General features: G+C 50.7%; 11 protein-coding genes across 11 annotated transcripts; 5 read left to right on the plus strand and 6 right to left on the minus strand.

Moving 5' to 3' along the window:
- Positions 1–59: 59 nt before the first annotated feature.
- BJX68DRAFT_227825 (MFS transporter) lies at positions 60–2,055 on the minus strand. Its single transcript, XM_071038759.1, has 5 exons — positions 2,033–2,055; positions 1,639–1,971; positions 457–1,578; positions 319–397; positions 60–261 (listed from the first exon to the last, which is right to left on the minus strand). The coding sequence occupies exons 3-5, from the start codon at positions 1,491–1,493 to the stop codon at positions 133–135; spliced, it is 1,245 nt and encodes a 414-aa protein (XP_070903232.1). The 5' UTR covers positions 1,494–1,578; positions 1,639–1,971; positions 2,033–2,055; the 3' UTR covers positions 60–132.
- Positions 2,056–2,640: 585 nt separating this feature from the next.
- BJX68DRAFT_159680 (GNAT family N-acetyltransferase) lies at positions 2,641–3,361 on the minus strand. Its single transcript, XM_071036836.1, has one exon. It carries the CDS (start codon positions 3,318–3,320, stop codon positions 2,802–2,804), a length of 519 nt encoding a protein of 172 aa, XP_070903233.1. The 5' UTR covers positions 3,321–3,361; the 3' UTR covers positions 2,641–2,801.
- Positions 3,362–4,117: 756 nt separating this feature from the next.
- On the plus strand, positions 4,118–5,535 carry BJX68DRAFT_159716 (T2 family ribonuclease). Its single transcript, XM_071036837.1, has 4 exons — positions 4,118–4,587; positions 4,643–4,937; positions 4,993–5,188; positions 5,247–5,535. Exons 1-4 carry the CDS (start codon positions 4,349–4,351, stop codon positions 5,330–5,332), a joined length of 816 nt encoding a protein of 271 aa, XP_070903234.1. The 5' UTR covers positions 4,118–4,348; the 3' UTR covers positions 5,333–5,535.
- Positions 5,536–5,916: 381 nt separating this feature from the next.
- On the minus strand, positions 5,917–7,055 carry swc5 (putative Swr1p complex component (Swc5); the record flags this gene model as incomplete). The annotated part of the gene is made up of 2 exons (XM_071044488.1): positions 5,917–6,619; positions 6,688–7,055. The coding sequence occupies 2 exons, from the start codon at positions 7,053–7,055 to the stop codon at positions 5,917–5,919; spliced, it is 1,071 nt and encodes a 356-aa protein (XP_070903235.1).
- Positions 7,056–7,541: 486 nt separating this feature from the next.
- Positions 7,542–8,551, minus strand: BJX68DRAFT_159761 (uncharacterized protein). The gene is made up of 2 exons (XM_071036838.1): positions 8,096–8,551; positions 7,542–8,043 (listed from the first exon to the last, which is right to left on the minus strand). Exons 1-2 carry the CDS (start codon positions 8,417–8,419, stop codon positions 7,624–7,626), a joined length of 744 nt encoding a protein of 247 aa, XP_070903236.1. The 5' UTR covers positions 8,420–8,551; the 3' UTR covers positions 7,542–7,623.
- A 976-nt stretch (positions 8,552–9,527) lies between these two features.
- Positions 9,528–10,787, plus strand: BJX68DRAFT_262627 (dihydroorotase; the record flags this gene model as incomplete). Its single annotated transcript, XM_071044489.1, has 4 exons — positions 9,528–9,582; positions 9,650–9,729; positions 9,784–10,237; positions 10,306–10,787. The coding sequence occupies 4 exons, from the start codon at positions 9,528–9,530 to the stop codon at positions 10,785–10,787; spliced, it is 1,071 nt and encodes a 356-aa protein (XP_070903237.1).
- Positions 10,788–10,844: 57 nt separating this feature from the next.
- Positions 10,845–11,990, minus strand: BJX68DRAFT_262628 (MIND complex subunit MTW1; the record flags this gene model as incomplete). Its single annotated transcript, XM_071044490.1, has 3 exons — positions 10,845–11,492; positions 11,556–11,882; positions 11,937–11,990. The coding sequence occupies 3 exons, from the start codon at positions 11,988–11,990 to the stop codon at positions 10,845–10,847; spliced, it is 1,029 nt and encodes a 342-aa protein (XP_070903238.1).
- A 959-nt stretch (positions 11,991–12,949) lies between these two features.
- Positions 12,950–14,502, plus strand: BJX68DRAFT_159781 (MIF domain protein). The gene is made up of 2 exons (XM_071036839.1): positions 12,950–13,569; positions 13,635–14,502. Exons 1-2 carry the CDS (start codon positions 13,129–13,131, stop codon positions 14,259–14,261), a joined length of 1,068 nt encoding a protein of 355 aa, XP_070903239.1. The 5' UTR covers positions 12,950–13,128; the 3' UTR covers positions 14,262–14,502.
- Positions 14,503–14,628: 126 nt separating this feature from the next.
- BJX68DRAFT_227845 (uncharacterized protein) lies at positions 14,629–15,814 on the plus strand. The gene is made up of 3 exons (XM_071038760.1): positions 14,629–14,972; positions 15,053–15,111; positions 15,175–15,814. Exons 1-3 carry the CDS (start codon positions 14,900–14,902, stop codon positions 15,595–15,597), a joined length of 555 nt encoding a protein of 184 aa, XP_070903240.1. The 5' UTR covers positions 14,629–14,899; the 3' UTR covers positions 15,598–15,814.
- Positions 15,815–15,824: 10 nt separating this feature from the next.
- On the plus strand, positions 15,825–16,699 carry BJX68DRAFT_159786 (CENP-X/MHF2 family protein). The gene is made up of 2 exons (XM_071036840.1): positions 15,825–16,473; positions 16,538–16,699. The coding sequence occupies exons 1-2, from the start codon at positions 15,895–15,897 to the stop codon at positions 16,583–16,585; spliced, it is 627 nt and encodes a 208-aa protein (XP_070903241.1). The 5' UTR covers positions 15,825–15,894; the 3' UTR covers positions 16,586–16,699.
- Positions 16,700–16,813: 114 nt separating this feature from the next.
- Positions 16,814–18,463, minus strand: BJX68DRAFT_262632 (tRNA-dihydrouridine synthase family protein; the record flags this gene model as incomplete). Its single annotated transcript, XM_071044491.1, has 2 exons — positions 16,814–18,244; positions 18,299–18,463. The coding sequence occupies 2 exons, from the start codon at positions 18,461–18,463 to the stop codon at positions 16,814–16,816; spliced, it is 1,596 nt and encodes a 531-aa protein (XP_070903242.1).
- Positions 18,464–18,666: the final 203 nt, after the last annotated feature.

Consider the following 18,666-nt stretch of genomic DNA (forward strand, 5'->3'; position numbering starts at 1 on the left):
GAATCTGAGACGGATCGATAGGCGCCGGCTTATATATTTCAAGCCACTGAATACGTCCCTATAAAAGAAGGCATCTGCATTTATATCTTGCTTCTATTCATTCTATCACACTCTATTTCCCTGAACAAACCTCTAGAGAACCAGCCTACTCTTCGCCCTGATCCTCGCACCATAGATGTATAAAATGACAGGAATAGGAATGAGAGCAGCTGCAACGCATCCCAAAAGCGTCAGCGCCCATTCGATACCAAGACCCTCAAACTGCGAGGTGAAAAATCAGCACATGGTAAGTGGGGTTTCAAGCTCCGGCTCACATACCATATATGTCGCAAAAAGAGGAAATACTGAGCCAGCGAGCGAGCGGAGGAACGTATGTGCTGCGATGGCAGAAGCAGCTCTGGTGGAGAATCTTGTTAGCTAGCTCTCACCACGACTCTTCGAGAGCGGGACTTGTACCTCTGCCGTCTATACTGGACAACATACTGTATTGACGGTATAAATATCGAGATGAGGCCGTAGCCCGTCAACAACCCTGAGAGAGTAGGAACAATCCAGTGGATATCCCGCCTATATCCAGTCCATCCGAGCCAGAAAAGGCCCGCTGAAAAGGCTACTGCTCCAGGAATCGCAGGTATGATGAACCATTCAGGAATGATCTGTCCGTTGTTCTTCATAATCATGCGTCGAAGCCCCGGTTGTCTGAGGTACATGGCCAAGCCGGCGAAAAACTGACCGACGATGACGCCTATAAAGGGAAGACCGCCAACGCCCTGATTCATGCCGTGGACACGCTGAAAGATAAACGGATAGGCTGTGAGGAAGAGGTAGAGCAGACCGTAAACAAAGGAACCGAAGATACACATGCACAGTATGATAGGATCCAGTGCGAGCATCTTCAGAGGTATGGCTAGGTAGTTGTGAAGTATGGAGCGAAGATCAAGCTCGATCTCTTCATGCTTGGCGTGAATAGCCCAGTTCTGAGTTTCGTGACGGAGCTTTCTCGCCTTGGCGACCAGTATAATCGGCGCGTAGGTTTCGTCTTGAAAGAAGAACAGTGATAAGAACGAGGCCGCGCCGAGGATACCAGGAATATAGTGCGTCCATCGCCAACCCAAGTTCTCATTCATGACGATGAAGCCGCCAATAAGAGGAGCTAGGAGAGGACCTGCAAATACCGTAAGAACAAAGCAGACCATGCTGATCATGAATATATCAGGACTGAACATGTCGCTGGCGATGGCACCGGCGAGGGTCAAAGTGCAAGCCCCGAAGAAGCCGGCAAAAAAACGGCAGATGAAGATTGACTGCAAGTCCTTTGACACGGCAGTAGCAAACGAGAATATGCTGAAGCCGAATATGCTCATTAGGAAGGGTATGCGGCGCCCTTTGAGTTCCGAGAATGGGGCCCAGACGAGAGGTCCGGTTGCGAACCCTAGGACATATAAGGAGACTCCAAGAGTTCCTACTTCACGAGAAACTCCATATGTAGTCATTATGGGCGGTATAGCAGCTGAAAAGATACTACTTGTCAAGGTCACAAACACCGTAGATAGACTGACGAGGGCGAAAATGCGAAGCCTGGGTTTCTGATCAGTTTGGGGTCTCAGAGGGCGGCAGAATAGCAATGCTTAGACGAACTTTTTCTGTACAGGCCAGTTTTGAGGATTCGTTTTATCACCAGGTTCGTCGAATCCGACGAGGAGAGAGTCTTTTTCTGAGCCAGTAGGGTAGGCATGCTGAGAGGGTGACGGTGTTGTGCTGCCAGTCTCAACATCATTCGTAGATGTTGCTAGGTTCTCGTCTGGGAAGTAGATCTCAGTATAGGTACCGGGGAATGTCGTCTGAGTCTACCATACCATTGGAAATGTCTGCTAGCGCAGGGCCGGTGGCTGTTATGTTACTGTCCATCTTTCTGATGCCGTGAAGTGGGCTGAATGATGAAGGGAAGTCATAATCAGGGACTGAATGTGACTGAATTTTATAGGTTAATAAGTGGCGGCTGATAGTTTGGCATTTTATTTTGTGCACTTACATGCTCTTTGATAATGACATCTTTTCTCGCGGTCTGATCAGTAATCAGTCCAGCTCGGCAACAGCAGCCTTTGAAACTACAGGAACCACGCTAGTTTACCTCGGCCTACAGCCATATCTTGAGCAAACCGGCCCGGATTACTGATCGGTATGCCGTCCGAGCAGAACAATGATTACTGAGTCCTTCGCCATCTGCTGAACCTTGGGGTACCAGTTTAGAGTCCCGCCATCTTGGTCAGCCAGTTATATTTTGCGCATGGGTTCCAGATCGTCAGAGTTGGGTGACACGCTGACTGAAGATTTCTCAGACAGTTACGCCTTCGGATCAATATCCGAGACCAGAAATCCCAGGTTCCTTTTTCTTGATCCTGCGACCTGTCGGCGTCGATATACATCGTCCTCGAGTCCACTAGTACAATTGCGGGAAAGTGCGTGGGCGGATTATTAAGCTTCGGCGCATTTAAAACCCCCACCAGAAGCTCGTCCAGATTTTATCCGCAAATCTCTCGTCAACAACGGTGGACGTGAAGAAGCTCAACCACGTAGTACTAGCGAACTCGTTCTCAACATCGTCCGGGATGGTCCTTAATCCAAAGCATGGTTATGTGCATGCTCTTCATCATTCCTGACTTGCATCTCATTCGTCACCTTGACTATGATGACTTCCTTTTCGGCCACGAGGCATCAAACTGCCGTGGGTGTTCCGATAACAAAGTTCAAGCTCAACAGTCTGAGTCCTGAGACAATGAAATCAAGTTGCGATGAGGATCCTATTTTGTCAGGTCGAGAGCCAGAAAAATCGTGTCTTCCAGAGGAGTTTCGTAGTAGCGATTGATCTCGACGAATCCGATGCGTGTATACAGTTGGATGGCCCCTTGCATGAAAGGGAGCGTATCCAACCTCATTTCACCATATCCCAGGTCCTTTGCACGTTGGACAATGGCAGTCACCAGGGCCTTGCCGAGACCCATACCTCGTGCTTCGGGAGACACGTACAGCCGCTTCATCTCGCAGTATCCTTTGTCCAAGCCATATTGTGGCTGCGAGTGCTGGTCGAAGAGGGGCCGTAGGGCGACACACCCTAATGGGGTATTGTCCGGTTTGTAGGCGAGAAGAAGCTCTCCGTGAGGTGGTGCATATTTCCCAGGGAGAGAGTCCAGTTCAGACTGAAAGCTCTGGTAGCTGAGGTCGATATTCAACCATTCCACATAGGCCGCGAAAAGATTCCGTGCTGTCGCGAGGTGCTCTGCCGTCTCGGCGGGGATAATGCGGAACTTGGTATCCTCCATTGGCGACAATGTGGCAGTCTTCGATGAGAGGGCATTCGAGTAAAAGTAGAGCAAATATTTCCGTCCATGGTGATGTTTAAATGCCCCGCCAACCGATATCGGATTTGGCAATGACTCACTTTGCGCCAGCGAGAGTCTGTGAAAAGGTGAGCTATTTAGAGCCGGTTGGCGAGCAGCCTAAGGCAGGAACACAAGCTCCTTCATTCATTGACTCCATGTTCATACCCTTTGCTGTTGTTAATCTAGCACTGGGCACTGCAGAAATACAAAGCGATGATTCCGGCGGCCTAAAACTGCCAGTGATGTTTAAGAGTCGTCATTGGTGAAGGAAACAGGAGAGATCATCCTCCAAGACCATTCCGGTCGTGTCTTTCGCTGCTGTAGATAGCCTGTAGAGCAACTGGAGACTGGGGTGGTCAGGATCGGGGACCCCGGACCTGTGGAAATGCATCTGTCCTTGAAGCACGGCTGGATGCAATTTTATTTGGTCGCTTGGAATCGGGTCCGACAGGCACGACAGGCAATTTGTTTCATGGACTAGTTTCTTGGGATCGTCTCTCCTATCAGAGCAAGCAATCAGCCGATGCAACGTTCTTTGATGCCTTTCAAGTCTTGCATCCGCCCGAACTGGGAAATTAGATTCAGGCGCTGCTACAATCCCCGCCCAGGGCGCCCAATTGGCCCCCAAGACGGCCGGGCTTGTGCTTAGCGTACGCCGGACCGCAGAGGCAATTCTAGGCGCTGAGGGTTGATCTACTAACTCGACGATCTCTTGTCAAATCAGCACCCTCTTATCAGCACATGTGCCTTTGCTCTATAGCTGATGCGGAGCACGCCGATGGAGTCTTTTACCAGCGACGAGGTTGGTTGCAATCTTGTCCCTGGCTGTTCTTTTCTTCTCGAGCCTTTCCATTCCTAGCTTCTTCCCCGAAGAACAGGATATATAACAGTGGCCGAGTTCCAAACTACTCAGGTGTCTTTCGAATTCCAAGATTCAACTTCCCTCCAAAGCCTCAACTTTTCTCAGAATGGGTTTCAAATCAATCGCTTCCACGGGCATGCTGGCCCTGTCCGCTACGCACTTTGCTTCCAGCGTCGTGGCTGACGCTCCGACGTGTCCCAATGACACCCCTCTCAGCTGCTCGACCTCCACCGAGGAGGCCTCCTGCTGCTTCAACACCCCCGGAGGATCCCTCCTCTTGACACAATTCTGGGACTACGACCCGGCCACGGGTCCCAGCGACTCCTGGACCATTCACGGACTCTGGTAAGCTCCCAAGGTGCTCCCCCGGTGATGGACTCCATGTCTAACGAACATCTAGGCCCGACAACTGCGATGGCACATACGAGGAGTTTTGCGACGAGTCGCGCGAGTACTCCAACATCACATCCATCCTCCAGGACCAGGGCCGCACCGAGCTCCTTTCCTACATGACCAAGTACTGGAAGGATTATAGCGGTGACGATGAGTCCTTCTGGGAGCACGAGTGGAACAAGCACGGAACGTGCATTAACACCATCGAGCCGGACTGCTACACTGACTATACTCCTCAGGAGGAAGTCGGCGACTACCTTCAGAAGGCCGTCGATCTCTTCAAGACGCTCGACACTTACAAGGTATGAGCTATTGACCACAGGAACTTTCAGATGAAAAGTCGCTTACTTTGGCCAGGCCCTCGCCAAGGCAGGCATCAAGCCTTCCACTTCCAAGACCTACACGCTGAGTGAGATCCACGATGCTCTCGCGGCGATCCATGACGACTTCGCGCCATACGTTGGCTGCGATGGTGACTACCTGAACGAGGCTTGGTACTTTTACTACGTCAGGGGTAACCTGATCACTGGCCAGTACGAGCCTTCTGAGAAGCGTAAGTTCATATTTCCTGACTTAAGACTATGGTGCAACTAACGCGATTCGCGCTGCAGTCACGCAGTCGAACTGCCCTGAAACTGGTATCAAATATATGCCCAAGTCCAACGGCCAGGAGTCCACATGCCCTAACCGCGGCTAAGAAGCTCCCCTGCTTGTGTCGCGGTGAAGTCGGGATTCTGTTCGACCCATCTGTAAACATAATGTAATATATAAATGAAGCGTGACAGGGCTAGAGCCTGTCCGTCTGAGTTTGTACCGAAAATCCACTATGACAGGACCTATACAGGCCTCGTCTGTTCGGTGTGGAGTCAATACATGACAGTAGTATCCGTATCCGTACTTCGATAGACGCGTGGCGACCTGCCCGCGTGTTATTGGTAACGGTGTTGTTATTATTGACTGGCGTGGCTGTTTCCCCTCTTCCGTATTCAGCGTGACTCCACGAATGGGCGTGGCCTTCTATGGGCTTTCGGTTGTAAGTCCTTATGAGGTGGGGTGGCTCGCTTAGATCGTGGCCGCGTGAGTGCAGGTGCTCCGCGGTTTTGGCCGCTTGGGCGGCGTTGAGTCCTGGTCCGTTGCGGTTCTATATTACTCAGACCTGGACCAAGGTAGCGAGTGGGTGGAGTAAACACTTCCAGGAATTTCGTACGAGGCTCTGCGATCTTCGCTTCATATAGTCCCGGTATACCATGGAAGCGCCAAGAGACGAAGAGGCTCCCTCAATTATATGCCTTGGAGCCGGGCGTTCCTCCTCTCCTCCTCCCTCTTAGCATCAACACGATCCAAGAAGTCCATGCGACCAAGGAAACCTTCCTTCGCCTTACTATGGACCCTAAGTTCGTCACTGATACCAGCACGGTCCACATATGCAGCCCAATCCAGTCGCGACTTCTCGACGGTGTTGATCTTCGGACCGCGTGCGTTCTCTTCCTGACCAGCTTCCGTGACAGGCTGCTTCTCCCAGCTCTTCTTGATTGCTCCGGTTGGGTTGGGGTCGAAGCGGGAGACTCTGCGCAGAGGCCGGCGAATTTTCACAGTTATGCTTCCGTTTGCCATGTCGCCTTCTGTTACCGCTGTAACTTCGCCATCCTGTTCGCCGGAGAGGAAGAGTTTTGCTTCGGCGGAGTCGCGAGGAACGAGTTTCTCTTCTGTTATCATTTCGCCGGCGAACTTGTACGTGCGTTTGATTTTGATCATTTCATCTGGCTGTTGAGTGTGTGGCCGCTTTTCCTGCGCCATCTGCGTGCTGCTTTCTGAATCGCGCATTTCAGTGTCTTCGTTCTTCTCGTCATTCGTCTTCGATGCCTCGCTTCGCTCTGCTGCTTGTGGTCCTATGATTGAGTCCGCGGCGTTCATCTGGGCCCATAGGGCATCAACATCGATCGTAGCACCGTCTATCTTCGCAAGCGGTTTTCGCTCTTCCTGTCTGAGGATATCGTCAGATCTGCCATCATACAAAACCCAGCATAGGAGAAAGAAACAAGGAATCCATACATCCGCATTTTCATAGCCCGCGTCCTCACAAATCCACCCTCCCCGCCCTCCTCATCGTCATCAAAGTCGACATCGTCCTCATCAGAAGAAGAAGACTTCTTTCCTCCCTGCTTCTGTTTCCTCTCCTTGACCTTACGGATCGTAGCCTCATCTCCCGAGTCCAACTCCTCGATTCCCAGCGCTGCCGAGTCTTTTGTATCCTTCTTTGTCTTTCTCCTCTTCGCTGCTGGCTCGGCCGATTCGGTCTCCTCGTCCGAGGATGAGAGCTCCGCGTCTTCGTCGTCGTTTGCTGCTTGGTCAAGAGAGAAGTCCTCGTCTTCGGCGGAGTCGTATGGCTCGTCATCGAGGTCGAGGTCTGGGTCAGCCATCGTGACGGCTGGATCAGTAGCCATATTTTCTTTTTGAGTGAGTGTTTTGTAACTGGAATCTTTTTGAATGCGACGAGATTCCGATACAAGATGTTATTCTGCCGGGCGGTAGAGTAGTGCTTACATAACGTATAGTTGATGCCTGGGGATACAGGTGTCAATTTCCAGAAGAGAAGTATATCTACGAAATGGTATGAGTTTGTCATCGGATGTTACAGGATATCTGTAGGTTAAAGAGAGGTTATTTAGAGAGAGCTGTATTTACTCGAACTTTTCCCCACCATCCTTGGGATACAGCCTGGCACTTGTCGTGAGCATCCACACCAGACATGATTGACATTGCGACGTGAAGCCATCAAGTTATTATAGAGCAAATATATACACATATTCAATACATACCGCATGCTACTAGCACTTTATAGAAGTCCCAAGCAGAGTCGCAGACCGAACCAGAACCCTTCATACCGAAGCTCGAACTACAGTACCTCGGCGACACCAACTTCTGCAGATCTCCGCACACTCCTCCAAGAGGCGCCTAGAGCCCTCCCGAGACGCAGATGACAACACTTTACCTATGCTGCTTAAAGGTAGTTTCGACCTTCTCAAGGTGGTACTGATCCTGGCCTCGCTGTTTAGCAACGCTCAATTCAAGCCAAGTGCCCACTCCGGCAGCAACACCCATGATGATTTCGAGTCCGATCAGGAAGCCCAGCAGAATGAACGCAGCATAGGTCGCTGAGCAGTCTCGTGCAAACTGGGACGGGACAGGCGAGGCCGTCTCGTCGTCGTTTGAAAATCCCCCCGGGAGGTCGTGGGAGCGCTTCCACTTGCAGGTCCAGGAGTGGAGGGTTTCGACGCCGTCAAAATCATTGGGGTAAGATGACCCTGGGAGATAGATGGCGAAAATGAGTCCCACGAGTGCAGCGATGAATCCAGAAGCCGAGGTTGCAACCGCAGCCATGTTCACGCGTCTAATATGTGAATGGGGCTAGGGCTTGGTTAGCAACCGCATATCTCTTAAGGTCATATGAGAGACGTACCGAGGGCAGAAGAGCGACAACGATGAAGAACAGACTCAGGAAGGCGATTACGCAGCCACATGCCAGGAGAGCAATGGTTGGACGCAAGTCGAAGTTCAAGGGCCACAGGTAGAGCCCGACGCTCTCGTATGCAGATGTGCTTCGGTAATGCCGATAAGGCACAACCTCACAAGCTATGATGGAGATGGAAATGCCTAAAGCAAGAAACGCAAGTCCTAGTCGAACCCAGTGGAGGACACGAATGCGCTTTAGGAAGCTCGACTCTTCATGGTCGGATGCACAGGATGCATGGTAAGAACCGTTCAATGATGCTGCGGGGCTCATGTTGACAGAGTTTATCCAAGTAAAGGGTATAGAGTAGAGAGCTTGGTCTATGAGCAGCAGGAGAAAGAAGGTCTGAAAGCAACAAGTCCGATCAACGGTACTATGAAAGCGAGAGCGAATAGGAAGCCTTGCCAGAAGACGTAAATGAGAGGAGAGAATGAGATATTATTGCCGCTGCAGAACTGAAAGGAAGAGATCTTCAAGAACGAAGACTGGCTGTTAAGTATCCAAGCAGCATTCGAGTTGGAGGGCTGAAAACCCTCCATGGTCCAAGCGCCGGTTTCCAAGAGATTGGAGGTTTATTTTCAGCAAGCACCAAATCTCGTCCATCTCGTGCAGCAGGCCATTGACAAAGGCTCTGTAGCCGCTCCTCAAGAAATGAGCCTGTCCATTGGTTGGAGCGATCTTTGCCTCCAGGGGCAGGTAGTCTTCAGGGCGACATCATGCAGGAGGGTTTCTAATCTTGTCCCTCTAAGGCGCTTAGGGATCCGGATAGATGCAGCCGGAAGCTGACGAATAACACACTGGGAACTCCTGTTTAGCATGTACGCCCATTTTCTTCAAGTTGCACGCAATAAGCTGGCGCTGATCATCAATTGGCCTGGTCTGGAAGGGGAAATGCCACTAGAGAAGCGTCGGCGGCTACAGCAAGATGCGAGTTGAGGAAGAAGTCATGATTGGTTAAGCTCAGCACGAAGACGTTCCTGATTGAGGACAATCATAGGGAGGAGCGGCCGAGGATAGATGAAAGTGATTTGTTTGTCCCTCTTTTAGACAGATAGAGATATTGAAGTAGTAGTATCGACCAGTGATGAAGAATAAAGCCCTGCCTCAGCGGGCCAGCAGATGGTCAAGTCATCCAAGCCATCTCTGAAGGGTGGCCAGGTGGGTGACGCACATGATTTGAACCAATCAGTGGCCATTGAACCGATCTACCCCACGCGATAGAGAAAAAAATTGGCGGGGAAGAAAATGAGGAAAACTGCGAAAAGAAAACGTCACTCGTTAAGGCAAGAGGCATTGAGTTCTAACAGAATCATCTTGCCCGTCCTTTTCGACTCTGAGCACCTCGGAAGTTAGCTTACCTCAAGCGCCGCCACCGTCCACAATGCCTCTGTCTAAATTACAGGGGGTCAAGCTCCCTGCGTCTGCCGATTTCCATGGTGTGTACATTCAGCGCGTCAGGGATGGTGACTGTATAGTCGAGCTTAAACACTGACAACCGTCAAGTCCACCTTCGCGATGGCGACATGATGGAGCTGGTGACTCCCACCATCAGACAGGGTGGTGTGAACACTGTTTTTGTCATGGTAAGAAGATGCAGACACCAATGTATTCCGAGAGCTTCTAGTAACATGATATAGCCGAATCTTGTGCCCCCGGTGACTACTGTTGACCGCGCACTCGATTACAAAAAGCGTTTACAAGCCATCGAGCCCAACGTAAATTTCCTCATGTCTCTTTACCTTCACGAGACTATTACACCTGAAACCATCATTGAAGCCAAGAAACGAGGCATCACGGGCGTCAAAAGTTACCCCGCGGGTGTAACAACCAATTCTTCCGCTGGTGTTGTTGACTATGCTGCATTTTATCCCGTGTTCGCGGAAATGGAGCGTCAGGATATGATCCTCAACCTCCACGGAGAAGTTCCCTCCCAAGGAGACGTGACCGTCCTGTCAGCGGAAGAGCGCTTCCTTCCGACACTCAAGCAGCTGCATGAGAAGTTCCCAAAGCTCCGGATCATCCTTGAGCACTGTACCACGGCAGCGGCGGTAGAAGCTGTCAAGGAGTGCGGGCCAACCGTCGCAGGAACAAGTAAACCAATCCCTGCCCTGATTGTCCCCTAATCTATTCGTTGAGGACTAACCAGTTTTGGCTCGTAGTAACCGCCCACCACCTTTCCATCATCATTGATTCCTGGGCAGGCGACCCCTTCTGCTTCTGCAAGCCAGTCGCGAAGACCCCTGCTGACCGTGATGCCCTCCTGCGGGCGGCGGCTTCGGGAAATCCCAAGTTCTTTTTCGGATCTGATAGCGCACCTCACCCCGCAGCGTCCAAGCGAGGTGGAGAAAAGATCGCTGCAGGCGTTTTCACACAGCCTTATACGACTCAGCTCGTGGTTGATGCCTTTGAGCAGGCTTGTCAAAATGGTGTTCTGAAAGAGGAGGACATTACTCCTGAAATCATCGAAGGTTTTATGAGCAAATTCGGCCGCGCTTTTTACGGGTTGGAAAGCGAGCAGAAGGAATTCATAACCCTCGAAAAGAAAGACGAAAGGGTCGTAAACATCCTCAAGTCAGACAAGGTGGACGTGGTACCATTCAGGCGGGATCAGCAGACATGGAGCCTAACTTGGTCTGCGTAGTGAGAGCAGCACCATTTCCGTGCTTTATGATCAACCCACAATATGGTCCAGTACTGGCTAAGAACTTGTGTTTTCGGCTGAATCGTCTTTTGTAGCTGCTTGCGTAAGAAGACTGGTCACAGCTTCCAATGCCTGGGCTTCGGAGATGTCCATCTTCCGTCCACCAATTGCGGCATGGCTATCGCTGCCAACAGGAAGCTGCCCGGACCGTTCAAGATGCAGTCTGATTCTGCTCTCGATGTATTCCCGTCTCTCGTCCGACTTGGTTTCCTTGTCATTGGTAGCCCCAGCTTTGGGTAGGGTAGCCAACTTGGGACGGAGCTCGTTTAGCAATGCTTGTAGTGCAGGAAGTTGAGATAATATGAAGGTAGTGTTGGTCGTCACAGGTGTGTGTTGCTTATTCGACCCTGTAGCAACACCCACCCGTAATTGCTGAGCAGCTGGACTAGACATCAAGAAGGCCAAGTCCAATGCTTTCGTACCAGCAGGGACACTTGAATCTTCAGCGTCGGCTTTACTGTCATTAGCAGCACTAGACGTTCGTGAGGCCGTGAGCATCGCCTTCAGCTGGGCGATCATCACTTCGTTTCTTGCGCTCTCCTGCTTCAGGGCCCGATTGAGTTTCTTGGTTTCTTGTAATTTCTGGCGCAAGGCGAGAATGGTTTCCGGTGTAGGCGCATCCGGGGACGGGTTCAAAGAGATATTCTGCAGAGAGAAAAAGGTCAGATTCCACACGGGCGATACGCTTTAGGAGTGGCCAATTTTCACCTCGTAGTGTTTAAGTTTGATCCAGCCCATCAAGTCATCTGGTACTCTGAAGATGTTGCGCAGCACGAAGATTTCAAATTTATCAAATGCCTTGTCCACCGTCGCCTCTAGGAGAGTTTCTAGCTGGTGCAATCCGTTCTCAATTTCCAGCTGCGCTTCAGGGTAAACAACGTTCCCATCTTCGTCTGTGTCGGGAATGGTCGAGCCATTATTTGCGTGGGAAAAACCCAGTCGCTCCGGCGGGGTAGAAAGCAAGCCTCCTTCTAGACTGGATATTGCTTGATAAATCAAGTTGTTGATTGAGTTGATGATGTCGTCTATGAGTGACTGTTACCAGGTTAGCGACCGCGGGCGCGCGGTGCTGGTTCAAGGCATACTAACCAGAGGAGTGTAGCTGAAATGCTCCGCGAGCAAGGAAGTTGTCAGGTCATCCATTGTGTTATAGTTTCAATTCACCCATCACCCATCGAATCGTGGAAGCTGAACGCTGAATCTGGTGTGCTCGGGCGCGTCGCGTGGGGATGAATATTTGACGCCGTTCCCGCACGAGGGGAAATTATGGCACCAACTGGAGCCAAGACTTTTGACCAGGCACAACATTCTTGCCAAGAACTCTGGAGGTTCAACTTCCATCCTTTGCTGCTGAGAAAAATCCAACCTTTTCTGCCTTTGACTACTAATTGACTTGTGCTCTGGATTAAGTTGTACGATGCCGCATCGCTCTCTTTACCCGTGGCTCACGAGCCCGGACGGATGATTTACTGATCTCACGGTGACCGAGGACCGCTACTACGCCCATTTGCTCGTCTGTTTGCAGCCAGCAAATTAGCTTGTCAATTGTATGGAATTGTAGCTTCTGTACTTGCTAAGAAGGTGGTGCTGCAACATGAGTAAGTATGGACTGGGTCGTTGCAGTCCATCATACATGGAGAAATGACGACCACGAGAAGCATACATCTTAGGCCGAGAGCTGCGCTTTTGCACTGCAAGATTCCTGACATTTGTCTACTCTGGTATCTTACTACGATGTATTGCTCGAGGGAAGCAACAGAAATACACTTGAAGCGGATTCGTCTTCAAGGTGCCAGAAACATACAACTCCTGATGGAACTCACATGAACAGCACTGACGGTCTAGGAACCAGCAGTCAGCAAAGTCACCCTGCAGGGTCTGGAGCTCTTCTGGTAGTTGTTGCTTTGCTTTACCCTGCGACATATCCCAACGGGAAAGTCTGGCTAAAAAGCTTTGTGGAGCCAGACGGGAATGGTAGACAGGACATGCATGAATGCTGCAGAGGTGTGCTATACTGAGCGGACATACTAAAGCTCGAGTACTCGAAATAGCCCAGGTGTTTGGGTGCCACCGGAGTTAACTGGATGCGCCTTCCTTTCGACACCAGCATCTGTTCCCGCGACCAGTCATGAAACTTACCTTATAAAATGCGAATCCGAGAAGAGTGAGCGCCTGGCAATCGGACAACGCCGGACTATTTCTTAGGTATTCTTCCCTGGAGTATCCTAATCGACACCTCCTTTCCAAGCCCACGGCCCATTCGCCGTCGCATCTGAACAAAATGCCTCAGAAACGCCATCGGATCGATTTCTCGATGATAAGAAGACGGCACAACATTTCTTCCACATCTTCTTCAGACCTGTCTCCCACTATTCCGGTTCTCGAGTCCCCGGTTTCCTTCCAAGCATTGACACCGCAGAGTATCTCAGAGGCGACACTAAAACAAAGCAGGCTGAATCGAACCCCCGTCAAGCCGTCCATGTTTTTTGAAGAACGGGAAGAGGATGAAGATGGCGCAGTGCCCAATTTGACCAGCGGTGACCCCAAGGACGGTCGATCAGCCCGCGCAGTACACAAGACCTGTGCAGACGAGAGGCTATTGTGTCGGACCAAGAGCCAGTTCTTCGAAGACTCATCCAGAAACCGCCACCCCTGGATTTCTCCAAGTGCTCACATGAGTCAGGACTCTCTCGTCGTGATTGAGATCAAGATGAACATCAAGGTAAGTAATGGATCTCACCCTTAGCCAAAGCATAGCAAAATGCTCAAGACTGATTTCGGCTCAAGATCAAAGACGAAAACCCCCTCATCTCTAGCATCACTACAAAGATGGCACAAATTTACCAGAGATCTGAGTCGCTCATGGTGGTCACTATCCAGCAAGGTTCGTGTCTTCAGTTTGGGGATATGGCGCTTCCAGCGTACACGATGAAAATATTTGCGCTGCCATACCTCATCGCCCCGATTACCAATCTCCGCAGCACGATACTCATTCAGGCGGCGCTTCAAGAGATTATCCATATTGTACCAGCTCGAGGCGTCATTCTCTATATCCCGGTTGCTGAGGAGAACATGGCAACTAACAGTACGACAATGATGGGCGAAATTTTCCGTTCGGACCAAGAAACTCACGATCGGGAGCCTGGAATCTTCAAATCCATTTCCCGCTCATTGAGCAGGAGAAAGAAGTCAAGCAGCGGTCAAAGTGTTCCTCTATCCGTTGCCACAACCTCTTCATGGGCGGTGGGTAGCGATCAACCGAGCGCAAAACGAGTCACACCTTCGGGATCAGAAGATACCAATACATCTCTAGAAGGGGCTAATGCACGACCCGGAAGGCCCTCAAAGACACTGCGACTCTTTGTGTCCCGTCGGATACCAGAGAAGTCGGGAAAGTCGGGCGACGGTGAATAGGCCTCTGCGTTTACACCCTCTCTATCTGCGAAATTGACTCTCTTCTTACTTGATTTTGGCACGAAATATCCGGAGAGGCTCATGCTCTATATGGTGATGAATCGAGGGAATATACCTACCATGGGCGACCCGGTATTCGGCTGAGAGTTTCAGTATACATCAACTGTCCTTTGTACTCTTTTCTTATGGTCTTCTCTACTGCATTGTATAATTAGATGGCTTGCGACCTCATCTATATGGCTATTACTTCTAGATTATCTTTGGTATCGTAATTCTCAAGTTTCTCCAAGCTTCGGGACCCTTGTTGTAGAGCTGCGGATCAAGGCGCTGGACCTTCTGTAGCCACTAGAAAGTACTCAAAACCCCTCCTATGAAATCGCTGTTATTAGCCGCAGTGTTGGGATTCCTTGAGCCATCACCAATATCTGGACAACCGAGTCCAGACCATCTGCTCTGGTTTCCTTTGTTGTCCGAGTTCCTTTGTGTGTCGTGATGCGGCGCGCTCTATTTCTTCCTTCTTTCGTCCTCTTCCTCGACTTCGACTTCCTCGACATTCTCAACTATCCGCGGCTACCAAAATTCATCTGATCTCACCACAAAGGCGTATCCAATCACCTTCATTTCACCCTGGCTACAAAATGTCCACTCCAAGCAAAGTGGAAGAAATTGAGGGCGACCTTTTCACTGCTCCAGAAGGCGCTGCTTTGATTCGTGAGTCTCTAGCGACCTCCACGCATTTGACCGTCCTATGAAGGATCCCTGGCAGCCAAATTAACATCAGTTTCCTGTAGACGCATGCAATTGCAAAGGGTCATGGGGCGCTGGAATTGCACTTGAGTTTAAGAAAAGAGTATGTCGTCCAGCCCTCATGAAATATAGATCACAACCACCATTAACAACCTGAATTACCTAGTACCCGGCCGCCTTCCGGGTCTATAAGTCCTTCTGCGATGATTTCCAGAAGAATCCCCATTATCTCACCACAACCCAACCTTCCGTTGGCGACGTTCAGGTCCAGCTCCCGGAAGGTCATACCCTCATAATTCCACCGCAGCCAGAGGACTACGAGAAGAGTTCCGGAAAGAAGCACTGGATAATTTGTCTGTTCACGTCTTATGGGCTTGGAGGAACTCTGAGCTCTCCCGCTGAGGTTCTCAGAAACACCGAGACTGCTCTCGCGGACCTGAAAACACAGCTACATGAGTCACAGTATGCTGAAATCGCTGGGCTGTATGCCTGTCGGATCAACTCGGGGCTGTTTAAGGTCGATTGGAATCTTACAAAGCAGAAGATGGAGCAGGCTGATTTGGATATTACTGTTATTTCTCCGTCGTGAACTGGTTCGTGGCCGATAGCCCGGGACAAGACTGCTTGATCTGAACGGTGGCCACACAAAGTTTGATTTGTAAATATGTTTATTATCGGCAAGGCTAGCCAGCTGAGCTATTAGTGTTGGAAATCCAAGTCCTGTTCGAAGGAATGTAATACTGATGCTCCTCTCTCTGGGTTGCATAATGAATCACATGACTTCGCGTCGCTACCCGCGAGACGCGTACAGACTGACTTCAATCACTCAATTGTTGATTAGTACCTTAGTATTGAGCGCCGCAAAACAACGGGGCAGCAATCGAATATGCCTCCAGAGCGGCGACCTGCACAAAAGCGCCGGCACCTCCCCTTCAAACCGCCCAGTCGAGCCTCATCAACAACAGCCGGCGCATCCAAACCGTCAAGCAGCACTAAACCAACTACCACAAAGCCCACCAAGCCAACCACAACCGGCGCATCCTCAAAACCAAAAACCTCAGCGTCCTCGTCAAAGACAACAGCCAACCGCCGAAAAGTAAACCCCTCCCCACCTTCAGACGCATCCGATGACGCAGCAACCTCCTCCGACTCAGACTCCGAACACCGCAACTTCGACCACGAGACCAACTCCGCCGACGAGGCGGACTACATCCTCGCCGAAATCACACATCACAAGGATCCAGACACCGAAGAAGTGATTTCGTCCGAGCCCCTGATCCCGCAGAAGCTCCTGACAAAGTTACTCCATCACCACTTTCGCAAGGAGAAGACGAAGATCGCCAAAGATGCGAATGCCGTTGTTGCAAAGTATATTGATGTCTTTGTGAGGGAGGCTGTTGCGAGGGCGGCCTATGAAAGGTCAGAGAGTGGCACAGGTGGTGGTATTGGAGACGGGTTTTTAGAGGTTTGTTTTCTTACAAGTATCTTCCTTGTGAGGCTATAGTCTTGCTAATTTTGCACGCGTGTAGGTTGAGGATCTGGAGAAGATGGGACCGCAGCTTGCTATGGATTTTTGAGCGTCGATACGCCCTTTTCGCTTGGGGTTATGGTGTTTGGTGTTTGGGTTCTACGAATCTCTATTTTGATACCATGATATACGCACAGCACTGTGAACTTGACCAAAAAAAACCAGGTCTAATCTGATATCAACCGTTATGCATCAGGATATATAGTCTATGTACAGGGTGTATGGCGCTAAAATTATGCTTCTATAACCGCTAAAAATCACTGACCGACGTCCCGGTTCAACCACTCAACAACGCATCTTTTGCTGCTGTCGTCGGTGTGTTGACGGATTCCGTAGGAGTCTTAACCGAGGTAGCAACCTTGTCTAGAGCCTCGCCATTCTCTTGCTTTTTCTTCTTCTCACCCTTCTTCTCTTGAAGCGCGCCTGCTTCCAGAGCCTCCTCTGGTGTTGGACGAATGTGTGGTTGACAGACCCAGAACGGTCGACCGTATTCAGCAATGGTGGCCTTAGAACCAGTTAGACTTGGGTCTGGCTTGGATTCGAAGCGCTCTGGGAATTGTTCGTATTCCTTGAGACCTTTCTTGACCTCCCGTTCGAGAATGGACAGTGTTCGCTCGAAGGTTGCCATATCGTGAGGCCCTGATTTCGCAAGAGCGTCCCTAACATTCGTGTGTGTCGAGATCAAAGGCCGAAAGAGCTGAAAGAGATGGGCCTGCATGAATTTGAGGTTGGGGCTATTGGGGTAGGTTTCTGTCTTCCCCCGTTTCTGTTTCTTCCTTTGTGGGCCTTCCTCCTCATCTGGGTCTGACTCTGTAAGGTGCTCTTCCTCCGGATCCGACGGCAAGTAGAGAGGTTTTCGTTCGGGGGGCGGCTTCTCGAGAACGTATTTGTAAATGATATCCAGGTAGCGGCGGAATACTGCGTCGATGCGATATCCTCCCTTGCCGTCTCTGCCTCGCCAGTATTCCCTTCCCTCGCTGCCAACTGGAGGGGGCTTGCTGAAGATGGATGGGTCGCTCAGATTGCCCTCAGCACTCATCACACCATCCGCTTTCGTCGCTTCGAGGCACCGTTGCACGTCGTCATAGTTCAGATTGTTACCGTTGGCGAAGATGACTGTCTCCGGTGGCAGGTGATCCCGAAGATACCGGATATAACTCCAATCAGCCAATCCGGTATTATGACCTTTCTGTTCCCTTGTCCGCCCGTGGAGTGTAATTATACTCGCGCCCGCTGATAGAATCATCTTTGCATATTCCAATGTTTTCTCCTTTGATTCCTGGATTCTGAACTTTGCTGTGACCGGAATTGGAAGTTCTTTGTGTAGTCGGTTGATCAATCTATATATCAAATCCCAGTCCTCTTGTAAGAAAGCTCCATAATGGCCTTTTCGCGCGATGCCCTGTGGGCAGCCTAGATTGAGGTCGACGGCGTCACAGTAAGGCGCTGCAAGGCGCGCTGATTCGAGAAAATCATCGGGGTTGTTCGCGCAGAATTGTACAAAGAACGGGCGATCAATTGCAGGGTTCCCGTCGAGGTATATCGAGTCATCGCCTTTGCGGCCGGCATGAGCGCGGGTGGGCTGGAACATTTTTGCGCGGTAGCCGGCCTCTTCACGGAATAAACGAGCGTGGAACATTGGGGAGTATGCGAGAAGCAATTTGCTTTCTTCTGGGGGTATGAAGGAGCGAGTGAGCATGCGCCATGCCTGTTAGAAACAGCCGTTAGCTTTCGGTGGACGAGTTGCTGGGCGTATACCCACAAATTCAGACCGGTCGACCATGGGCGCAACTATGTATTTCGGGGAGCCTATGCTCTTGTAAAATTCCCTCCCATGCAGCTTCTTTCCTGGTACCGGCTCCGGCTTCGGCGCATTCTGAACTGCGCTGCTATTGCTGGGGGCGGTGATTGATTCCGAGACGGCCATTTTGCCAAGGATCGAACGTGTAAAACCGAGTATATGTCGCCCCAGATTAGGGGTCGCGAACCGCAGGAGCCGTATGATGATAGACGGAAAGGAGGAGCGTTTAAAGAGTTTGAAGCGCAACTGCGTAACTTTTGGGTCACACCTCTTGCGGAGAACAATTTTCGGCGGCGCTGATATCTCGGGGTGGGAAAATCTATATTCCT

The sequence above is a fragment of the Aspergillus pseudodeflectus genome, assembly GCF_044049435.1.
Source record: "Aspergillus pseudodeflectus strain CBS 756.74 chromosome Unknown BJX68scaffold_5, whole genome shotgun sequence".
In the NCBI taxonomy this organism is placed as follows: domain Eukaryota; kingdom Fungi; phylum Ascomycota; class Eurotiomycetes; order Eurotiales; family Aspergillaceae; genus Aspergillus; species Aspergillus pseudodeflectus.